At 37.4% G+C, this 11,667-nt stretch overlaps 1 protein-coding gene across 1 annotated transcript; it reads left to right on the forward strand.

Annotated features, from left to right (window-relative positions):
- The first annotated feature begins 4,619 nt into the window (after positions 1-4,619).
- Positions 4,620-9,720, forward strand: kek1 (leucine-rich repeat, immunoglobulin-like domain-containing kekkon 1 protein). The gene has a single exon (XM_073964878.1). The coding sequence runs from the start codon at positions 5,790-5,792 to the stop codon at positions 8,607-8,609; it is 2,820 nt and encodes a 939-aa protein (XP_073820979.1). The 5' UTR covers positions 4,620-5,789; the 3' UTR covers positions 8,610-9,720.
- Positions 9,721-11,667: the final 1,947 nt, after the last annotated feature.

The raw sequence follows: 11,667 nt of genomic DNA on the forward strand, positions 1-11,667 counted from the left end.
AGTTTAATTCTTACACATGTTTATTAATAAAATAAAAAAGTAGCTACATTTCACAAAAATTTTATTAAAATGAACAAAAAGTAATTGTTTGTATTGCAGGGTATTTTTGAATAAGTTGGTTCTAATGTTTCGTATGCCCAACTCGGGCTTGTAAACGTCTCGAAATTAAATAAGTTGAATAAATATTCCCGACTTTTTTCTTCAGTTGTACCCATAAATGTTCGATGGGGTTAATATCTGGACATTGGGTGGGGCTGTGGATGATTATGGTGCAGATGTATAACAACTAAGATTTTAGTTTAGGACCGTTGCACATACGAACACTTTATCGGAACTTTACTAATAATTTTTAAAGGAAAAGGTGTAGATTCCTAAAATTTTGCACAAATGTTTTTTTATATTAGTGGACAGTGTGGGGCTCAAATTGGGCCACATAGACCCGCGGTTTCCTGTAGCGCTCATTTAACGGTTTTCACGGATAGAAAACTTATGTACAAAATATTTTCAATATATTTCAATCAAAATCGGCACATAAAGTTGGAACTTCAAATGTCATTAACAGCTAGTTCGAAGGTACCCCTATATGTGGGCTATACGAAAATATGAACTTAAATGAACAATTTTTGTTGCAGAATTTTTGTTGGCTCTTAAATTTAAAATTACAGAAAGTTCGTCCAAAAAATAATGCTAAGGTACCGAAAATCGGGAGGTTTGTTTTGGGGCAATACCAAAACTTGGACCTACGTTCGGTTAAACATTTTAAGTAAAATCCTCAAAGTACCGAAAATCGGGAGGTATCGTTATATTGGGGCTATGTTGAAAATTGTTGATGCAGATGTGTGGTGACCACTACAACCTTCAACTTGTAGTTAAAATTGCCAAATTACTGAAAATTTTTTTGAATATAAGTTTTTTGGTCACTAAGAATCCTAAATATCAAATTATAGCAAATTCGGTCTAGAAATGTGACTTAAAACGTCAAAATACCTGAAATCGGGCATTAACGTTATATGGGGGCTATTCCAAAACATGAACCTATGTCCACCAGTTTTGTTGTATAAGTTTATTGACACTTAAGAACCTTAAATGTCAATTTATAGCTAAATCGGTCTGAAAATGTAGCTAAAAACGTCAAAATACAGTAAATCGGAGGTACCGTTATATGGGGGCTATACCAAAACGTGGACCTATGTCCACAAGTTTTGTTATATAGGTTTATTGACACTTAAGAACCCTAAATGTCAAATTATAGCTAAATCGGTCTGAAAATGTAGCTACAAACGTCAAAATACCGCAATTTGGGGGGTACCGTTATATGGGGGCTATACCAAAACGTGGACCTATGTCCACTAGTTTTGTTGTATAAGTTTATTGACACTTAAGAACCCTAAATGTCAATTTATAGCTAAATCTGTCTGAAAATGTAGCTAGAAACGACAAAATACCGTAAATCGGGGGGTACCGTTATATGGGGGCTATACCAAAACGTGGACCTATGTCCACTAGTTTTGTTGTATAAGTTTATTGACACTTAAGAACCCTGAATGTCAATTTATAGCTAAATCGGTCTGAAAATGTAGCTAGAAACGTCAAAATACCGCAAATCGGGGGGTACCGTTATATGGGGGCTATACCAAAACGTGGACCGATATAGCCCATCATCGAACTTGAACTGCCTGCAAACAAAAGAAGCCTTTTCCCAAAATTTCAGCGTCCTATCTCTATTTTTGGGCTGCTAGAGTGATTACCACAGACGGACGGACGGACGGACGTGCACAGATCGACTCAGCATTTTACCCTGATCAAGAATATATATACTTTATAGGGTCGCAAATGAGTATTTCAATGCGTTACAAACGGAAAAACAAACTTAATATACCCTCCATACTATGGTGGAGGGTATAAAAAAAATATTAAACAAAAGTGCAACATTAAGTGCATTTTTTAGTCGTTTCGTGGAGTAAATTGGCAAACTGAGTATGGACCATTTGCAGTGGAGTACTTAGCTAACGAATTCAATAAAAGTTTAATTAATTTCATGTACTTTGAAAATCCCTTAAAGTTCCACTAAACTTCCCAAATTTCGCACTGTGCGTTGTCTTCGTAGTACTTATGTATATTGCCATTTGTTTGAATTCTCAGGGCCAACAAAACACTGTTTTATAAGGAGACGGTAAAGTCAGTGAATTGTGCCAAATTTGAAGTTCTATATCTCAAAAATAGTAAAACTTACGAAAATATCATAAACGACAATCTTGTAGAGAATTTTCACTGCTACAACATTTTCTTTAATTCCATTTTGATAGCAGTGAAAACCTAAAAAAACGAAAAATGTTAACTTTAACTGCAATTTATTTAAAAGGCGCTCCGTCGATTTTTTGTTTTTTCTCATCTATGAACATTGTAGTTTCAGAATCCACAAAAACTTTCCAGGTGTAAGCACCTTTCATTTGGTTCAGGAGCACCGTGGTTACAGTTACCTTGAGATCGACGAGTTTCCGGTACCGAACTAGTTTATCTTGCTCGAGGGATGTTTCTTCTTCGTATGTTTCGTTGTTATAACTTATAGTAAAATTCAAATATCACACGATTACCTTAAAAATGTAGCACAGTGTTATTCTCCACAGCAATTTTCAGTCCGGCTAATTTGCCTTTGCGGTTGAAATCGCAAAAGTTTAAAAAGTGAAATTCTTTTTAACTCAATATTTTGAAAAGTTTGAAACTACTGGAATCACTTAGTGATGGAATATTCTCGCCGAATCGGTAATAATATTCACTTTTGGGCCATAAAAAAAAAATTAAAAAATGTGTATTTGGGGAAAGGGAATTTTTATTCATGATTGCTCTGAATATAAAAAATAAAAACAAAAACAAGTAAAAAAGTATCAGTCGGCTTTGCCGACAGAGATATACCCTCAGCCTGTGTATATTGAAACAATTTTTTGTCCAAAATACGAATGTATTTAGGGGGTTTTAAAAATGTTGAGCGTTTGAACCGACAAAAATTTTGATTAGGATTAAAGATCAAAAGTTTTGCGGAAGAGATACTAAAAGGAATGGATCGACATTGTCCGTTATGGAAGTGAATCTCCAGCCACAACAGATGGTGCCATAGGGGGTTTTTACACTCTTCGGACTGTTTGCTCAAGAAGTGTGGATTTGCCCCTGTAAAAACTTTTACCATCGTAATTGAGGCAGCGAATGCAAGTTGCTTCAACAAAAATCAAAGTGATTCGATATCAGGTCTTAAAGTGAACTTATCCGAAATTTTGTGTGGGGGGTACCGGATGGAGTAGACAAATATAATTTATATTTGAACCTGATCTATATCTGGTAGATATATTAGGATGTGTAAAGTATGGACCAATTCGAACACTACCTTCAAGAGTTACCGTACGAACACTTTTTCCGAACATTTTTGAACTTTTGTAAGGGAGGTACCTGAAGGAGTGGACCGATATGGCTTATCTTCGAACTTAATTTATGTTTGGACAAAATATTACTAAGGCCAAATTTTGGACAGAATCGGCAGATCCGTTCGAGAGTTATCTTGCGCTCCAACCACCTCACATGGTGTCATAGGGCTTTTTTTGCAACTTTCAGGCTATTTTCTCAGGAAGTATGGACTTGCGTGGACAGTCGTATGGAGGGCAGTGAATACTAGTTGCTAAAACAAAAATCAAAGCGATTCGAGAGATGGCCCTAAACTGAACTTTTCCGAAATTTTGTGTGGGGGGTACCCGAAGGAGTGGACCTATTGAGACAATATTGAAACCTCATATAACTCTGGTAGAAGGTTTACGCTATACAAAGTATGGACCAAATCGGTCACTTCCTTCAAGAGTTATCGTGCGCACAAACTTTCCGAACATTTTCGAACTTTTGTGGGGGAGGTACCGGAAGGAGTGGACCGATGTAGCTCATCTTCGAACTTAAACTAAGTTTGGGCAAAATATTACGAAAGCCAAAATTTGAACCGAATCGGTTTATCCCTTCGAGAGTTATCGTGCGCTCCAGCCAGCAGGACAGACAGACAGACAGACGGACGGACATGGCTAGATCGACTCCGAATTGTCTGAAACACATTTCGTCCAAACATAATTGGGGTCTAAAACCATTATTTCGATGAGGCACATTTTCATCGTATCAAAGTGTATATACCCTCCTTAGCCTAAAGGCTGAGGGTATAATGATCTCGATATTTAGACAATTACACACTATTTTCCACTGTGATACCGGCAACGTAACATTTGTCATACATTCACTTACATATGAGTCCACATTGTTACTCCAATGTAAAAAATAACGCTTCTGAATCTGCCAAACACTGCTAGTGATATAAATACATTTTTAGACGAGTGGTTAACATATGAAATGTACGGAGCACATGGCGACTTCAACAGTTTTATATAAGAGAATTTAACGTCTCCCAAACAATTGTTGATGAATGTTGCTTCGACGACAACAAAACATTGCAACTGGAAAGCACCAAGCATAGAACTCTCTTCACTTGGATTTTGTTATTCACACTGTGGTGTGGCACGCATGACTGGTCGAATGTGAAGATGCGAAACGAGGCACACAACATTGCCTTGAGTTTGACGATGATAATTCAGTTCGTTTCGATTAGCCGTTGCCGATGGTTGGGTGTTTAAAGCCGTCGTTATTGAGTGTATCCTAAAAATCAAAATTAAAGTACATATCACACAGAATATCATACATATATATGCAGAAGAAGAAGTAGAAGAAGAAGCTAACATGTAAAAAAATAAAAAAAAAGATAAAAGAGAGTGTATAAGAAAACAACAAAATTAAGACCAAAAAGGCAATCAAGCATATCATAATAATCGTCATCATAATTTATTTAATTCGAAGAAAATTCGTGTAACGTCAAAATATCAGTGAAGAAAAAAAACAAAATTGAGAATAAATTCAAGTGTAAAACGGAATAGTAAACCAAAAAAAAGGAAAACGGATACAGTTGAAAAAAGATTTGGCATAAATTAAACGAAAAATTGCGTAAAACTTGCAACAAGAAGAAGCATGAAAAACGGCAGTGCGGTGATGGAGTACAACAGTGTGCTCGGTTTCCATTGCCACTTATTGGTGTTTGTGTGTGCGTGTCCATGCCCATGAGAGTGCGAGATGCACCCAGAGGAAGGGCAGTGGGAAGAAGTTGTTGCCTTTATTTAATTACCGTTACCATACCAAACACAATAGAAAAATATTGCAAACAAAAAAACCTAACCTAACCTAAACTAAGTGAAAATAAACACAACAACAATAATAACGAAAAATGTGATTAATGAAGAAAAATTCTAATGAAAAGAAATCCTTAACGAATATATCAAGAATATGAAAAGCAAACTAAGAAGAAAAGTTTATGAGGCAACATAACCTAAAAAATATAAATCTCATTTTTTAAAATATGCTCAAAGTTAAAAAAGTCATTAAGAAAATATTTACAAATTAAGCTTGCTTGAATCCTCTGACAAAATGTGTACCCAAACAAAAACAGTAAAGTCACAACAACAAATTATATAACTTCTTCAAAATTTTGCCCCAAGAAGTTCTGCTCTAGAATCCATTAATTTAACGAAAACTTTCAAAACAAAAAACAGAACCTGTTTGGGGTTGTGTTGTGTAACAAAATTAAGGAAACGGAAGCACGGCTTGCTTCCCAGCCTCCACATAAAAAGGATAACAGGATACCAGTGTTTGCTAACGAACCCTTTTCATTCGTTCGTTTGTTCGTTTCATGCCAATAGTCATTAAGGAAACGTACAAACATGACAAAACTTTGGAAGATGACATTTCTAATCCATTGGTTCGTCCTGCATTTAACGACGACCCTAGTGTTAGGCATTTCCTCCCATTCGTCGTCGTCATCATTAACGTCACACTATGGACGTGCTCAAAAAATTAAACATTATGTCGGTTCCGGTTCATCGTATCATTTCACCAAAGCCCTGGCATCATCATCAGCTGTCGGTTCTTCCCACTCTTTAGCTTCCGCATCATCACATACCACCGATATGACACATCATCGACAGTCACAACAGCATCACCATTATGGCTCAAGTTCCCGCCATCTAGGTGGCCGTAAACAGCAACAACAACAGCAACTACCTTTGGACAATATGGCTGTCAGTAGCAGTTATTCATTCATGGATAGTCCCACAATATCTGAGGAATATGTCGACCATTTGCCGGACAACACGGTCATTGTCAACCATCAACAGATGAGCACATGTCAAACGGTCTGTGCGTGTAAATGGAAGGGTGGCAAACAAACAGTCGAGTGCATCGATCGCCAACTGAAACAAATACCCGACAATATAGATCCGTCCACACAAGTCCTGGATATGTCAGGCAATCGTCTGCAGACTATGCTCAACGAACAGTTCGTGCGCATGAATCTATTGAATTTGCAAAAGTTGTATCTGCGTAATTGCCGCATCGAACATATTGAACCGCAGACATTTAAGGGTCTCACCAATTTGGTCGAACTGGATTTATCACAAAATCTCCTCTTCAGTGTTCCCTCCATGGCACTCAGTTATATCTCCTCATTGCGAGATCTAACCATTGCCTCGAACCGCATACAGAAAATCGAACCCAATGCATTTGTGGATACTCCGGCACTGCATAAATTGGATTTGTCACATTGTGACATACAGACGATAGCTCCACAGGCCTTTGAGGGGTTGGAGGGTCTCACACTGTTGCGTTTAAATGGAAACAAGCTGAGTGAATTGGTGCCAAAGACCATTGAAACTTTAAGTCGTTTGCATGGCATCGAATTGCATGACAATCCTTGGATGTGTGATTGCCGTTTGCGTGATGCCAAGCTGTGGTTAATGCAAAAGAATATTCCCTATCCAGTGGCGCCAGTTTGTGGAGGAGGCCCGGAGAGGGTGCTAGATCAATCATTTGCCGATTTAAGTATAGACGACTTTGCCTGCAAGCCTGAAATTTTACCTTCGTCGCATTATGTCGAAGCCACCATGGGTGAAAATGCCTCGATTTTATGTCGGGCCAAGGCCATACCAGCTCCCGTTGTTAATTGGTATTGGAATGGGCGTCTCTTAACGAATAACACAGCCTTCAGTTCGCATCAAAGACTTCATATTCTGGAACACGGTGGGTTCGAGAAGACATCGCGCCTTGTTATGACCAATGCTCAAGAAATCGATTCGAGTGAATTTTATTGTGTGGCCGAAAATCGTGCTGGGTCATCGGAAGCTAATTTCACTTTACATGTTCGGATGCGAGCAGCCGGAATGGCTTCCCTGGGAAGTGGACAGATTGTGGGTCTAAGTGCAGCCCTGGTTATTCTGATAATATTTGTCCTCATATTTGTCATGTTTCTGATGATGCGTCTTAAGCGCGAACCGTACAGTGTATCGAAAACTCCCAACAACATGGAGGTAATAACCAGCATCAATCAGCAAAACATGATCGGCAATAAAAACCAAGCAAATGGCATTAATGGTACCATGGGTTCGGGAAATGGAAATAATGGCGAAGCAAAAATCATTGCCGACGAAATGGACACCAGCGAAAAGGATTCAGCCTCAACACAAAGTGCCAATCCATTGCAAAAACCTCCGCGACTTACTGATATGAGTTATGCCACCAATGGCAGTGTCTTATCAACGGCACCATGCTTCATTTCTCCCACAGCATCTGCTGGCAATAACCCCGACCTTATCAATGATACCAAACGCTTTGAGGGTGAAGAGTTCACCGACTTGAAAATTCCACCAATTTTGACGAAGGCTCTCAACTCCGAACTAGCCGGCCTCAGTACCAACGGGGAGTACAAACGAGCAGGTGGCTGTGATTCCCTTTACCCTTCAGGTCTGTGGGAAGACATAAGCGCTGCTGCATGTACCACCTCTTCGGCAGATGATTTGTTTCTGCGACGTTATTCCGACAAAACCCCCATCATGGATAGCACTCAGTTGTATGATTTGCATGAAACCGGCACTAGCGCGGATAATTTTAGTAAAACATTTCCCCGCACTTCTTTCAATCACACGTATCCCTCGAATGATGGTAGTTGTCAAATGAACACCGAATCAACAGCCTCAACAACAACGACGAACCTCTCAAATTCCGGTTCAGGCATTATGTCTGGAATGGGTGGTTATCCCAATGACTATGGATTGCCGGTTGTGCCCGGTGCGGAACTACAACTGCAACATCACCTGCAAATGAATCCACTGCAAAAACAATTAATGGGCGGAACATTAGGTCGGCCAGGTGCAAGTAATCCCCTATGTCGAGCCACATTAACCTCAAGTAGTTACACAGGAACCACCACAAGCACTAGCAGTCCACCATTTATCAGTCGGACACTGCCACGCCAAAGGCCTCACAATCCATGTTTAGACGGCACAAGTTCCCGAACGTCTCCCATACACAACAATATAACAACTAATCACAACAACACATCGGTCAATGCCAAAACGATACGAGTCTGGCAAAAAGGTGGTGTTCCTGTTCTTCCTCCAGTCACAGCAATTAAGCGGGCGCTCATTAGCACAACAAGTCGAAATTCGCCCGACGAAGGTTATCAGGAGGGTTGTGGCACGGATGTGTAAGCACGCACCAACATCTTAAAACATCTCTCAACCCATGCTTTGTTCTTCAACTCGATAGCAGAATGCTGCTGCTTCGGCAGCATTACAAATGCGCCTGACTGAATTTTAGTTGCAACTACCCCAGCCACCCCGTGGCAGTACATCTTCTTGTATTGGTCTAAGCAATAATTGTAAAAACTAACATTAACCCATTAAATATAAGTCAGAAAGTGTGGACTGATACGGGACACCAAAAAACAAAAAAAAAAAAAAAAAACGAGGATATTATATAAAATACGCCTCAACACGCCCAAAAATTGTGTAAAGATATGCAACTAGTTGCGTATTAACAGGAATGTGATAGTGTATGCGTAAATAGATAATAATTTTGTAAAGAAGTGACTAAATTAGTTTGAATGAGGAATAGAAAAAATTAAAAAAAAAATTAATTACTTTGTGTAAAGAAAATGAAGGAAAATAGAAATAAGTGAGAAATATTTTAAGGTTCATTGAGATTTCTTACAGAAAAAAAAGGAAGAGAAAAAATAACCAATATATCATAAAGGGTAAAAAGAAAATAACATAAATGTGTGTGCGTCTTAAATAGCAGCAATTGACAACAAAATTTGAGTATCCCTTCACAAAGTGAATTACATATCAATCAATCGATAATTTAAAGATCAACATGTGCATGCCAATTATTCCTCGACGAGATCAAGGATTATATCAGTCAACGATTTGGAATAGAAATTTTTATATTTTTAGGTAAAATAATTGAATATATCATATCACTAGTAGTATTACTTTACATCACTTTTATATGCGTTAGTATTGAACATGATCTACATACAAATGTATGTATGTAGTGAAAACATTTATAAATTCTGCAGAAATAATCAGCCTTCAGAATCTACGGATTATTATTTTTAAAATACTTGACAATCATGTGTATGACTTTGTCAGCATTAATGGGCCAATTGGGATTTCCAATCAACATGTTGGTCTACTATTTCTCAGTGTTAATGCATATGTCAATTGGGCTCTTACCGGAAATTCTAGTAAAAAAGGCCCTAAACAAATTATTAATTAATAATTAAATGCGGCTAATTAATTTCCAATGATGACATTTGATGACGTGGTAATTGGCTTTAAATGGCAAACCAATTATTACAGCAAGTTAACACATAATGTTTAGTATTGGTATTGACATAATTATGTACATACAATACAATGCCATATAAATGCCATTTCCCTTGCGTCAACAAAGAAAGGTAATGAAATTCGAACATAATTTAGCAATATTACAATTGAACTAAGTAACATTTATTTTATGTTGATACGATGATAATGGCCTCTGATGATAGCCAAGTTTGTGATAATGACATAACACTGTACTCCTTTGACATGGGCAATAAAAAAGTAATATAGATATTAATACTATTTTTCGCTACATTGATAGTCTCGAGTGCTTAGTCACATGAGGGTGGTTGGCATTAAACATAAATAAATCTACCTGAAAAAAATTACACAAGAAAAACTCAGAAAATATGAATAAATAAGTAACCCCTTATTTATTCATATTTTCACTTTCGAATTCAATTTATCACTTTCGAAAAATCGAAAAAAGTTATTGGCTTATTATACCCTACTCCACAATGTGGGAAGGGTATTATAATTTCTGTTTTGCTGAAAATGCATGTAACACCGCGAAACATTCGTCGTAGACCCCCAATGTTATATACCATTTTTCATATGTCGACGAGATAAAGCGGTATAGCGATATGTGTCCGTCTGTCCATTATAAATTGTAATCAAACTCCAGGCCGCAATTATGGACCGATCGTCACGAAATTTGTATGGAGGTCAGTTTCACATCAGAATAGATCGCTATTGTTATTGGTGATGATCGTGAAACATTTAGGGGGTGAAATGGACCACAAACTAATTTTTTATCCCAATTTGTATCTGCTCTGTAGGTCGCAATCACAGTCCGATCAGCGCGAAATTTTAAATAATGTGTGGGCTTATGGCAGACTATAAGCTTTCAATTTATATGATGATCAGATAGTTTTTAGCGGGTGAAATGAACCAAAACTTTTGTGTGAAAAATGGAAAAATTTTTAATACAAATCTTATATCCGCGTTACAAAATGTCGCAATCATGATAGAAAAGTTTTCAAATCATGAAAGAAGGATTCCCAGGTTTTTAAATTGTTACAAATTACAAGGCTGTGCGGGGTCTTGAAGTTTTTGTAATACCTTTGATAAAAAGTAGTGCAATAATACGTCGAAATATTGGTCTATTTCTAAAATTCTTTCAATATTTATTTATATGATTTTAGACCCTAAGTATGTTTGGATGAAATCCATTTCAGACAACTTGTAGTCGATTTACTCATGTCCGTCCGTCTGTCTGGCTGCCTGGTGCGCTCGATAACTCTCAAGGAATCAATCTATTTGGTCCAATGTTAGGTCTCGTAAATTTTGTCCAAACTTAGTTTAGGTTCCAAGGCACGGTGCTCTTTAATCAAATTTAAATGGAAGGTGCTTACACCTGGGAAGTTTTTGCGGATTCTGAAACTACAATGTTCATAGATGAGAAAAATCAAAAAACAAGAAAAATCGCCGTAGCGTTTTTTAAATAAATCGCGATTCAAGTTGACATTTTTAGGGGTTGTTTAGGTTTTTGCGATATTGCTTGGAAACCGCAAGTCCCATCAAAATGGGAACAAAGAAATGTTGTAGCTATCAAAATTCTCTACAAGATACACCTTAATGATATTTTCGTAGGTTTTACAACTTTTGAGATATAGAAGTTGAAATTGGGACAATTCAAATTCAATTCAATTATGTATCGTCTCCTTATAAAACAATGTCATGACTGCAATTTCCTAACTTAAACTTATATATCTCAAAAAATGGTACAACCTAGGAAAAATTACATAAGCCAGTCTTGTAGAGAATTTTCAAAGCTATAAGATTTTCTCAGGTCCCATGCCGATAAGACTTGCCGTATTCAAGCAAAATCGCGAAACCCTTACAAAAAAACATAATAATGTAAACTGAGCTTCTTTATCTC

This window comes from Musca autumnalis, unplaced genomic scaffold (genome assembly GCF_047663935.1).
Source record: "Musca autumnalis isolate F117 unplaced genomic scaffold, ASM4766393v1 scaffold_2, whole genome shotgun sequence".
Lineage (NCBI taxonomy): Eukaryota > Metazoa > Arthropoda > Insecta > Diptera > Muscidae > Musca > Musca autumnalis.

What these genes read in the sequence shown, in the direction of transcription:
- kek1 (XM_073964878.1), top strand. Translation starts at nt 5,790, where the DNA reads ATGACAAAACTTTGGAAGATGACATTTCTAATCCATTGGTTCGTCCTG.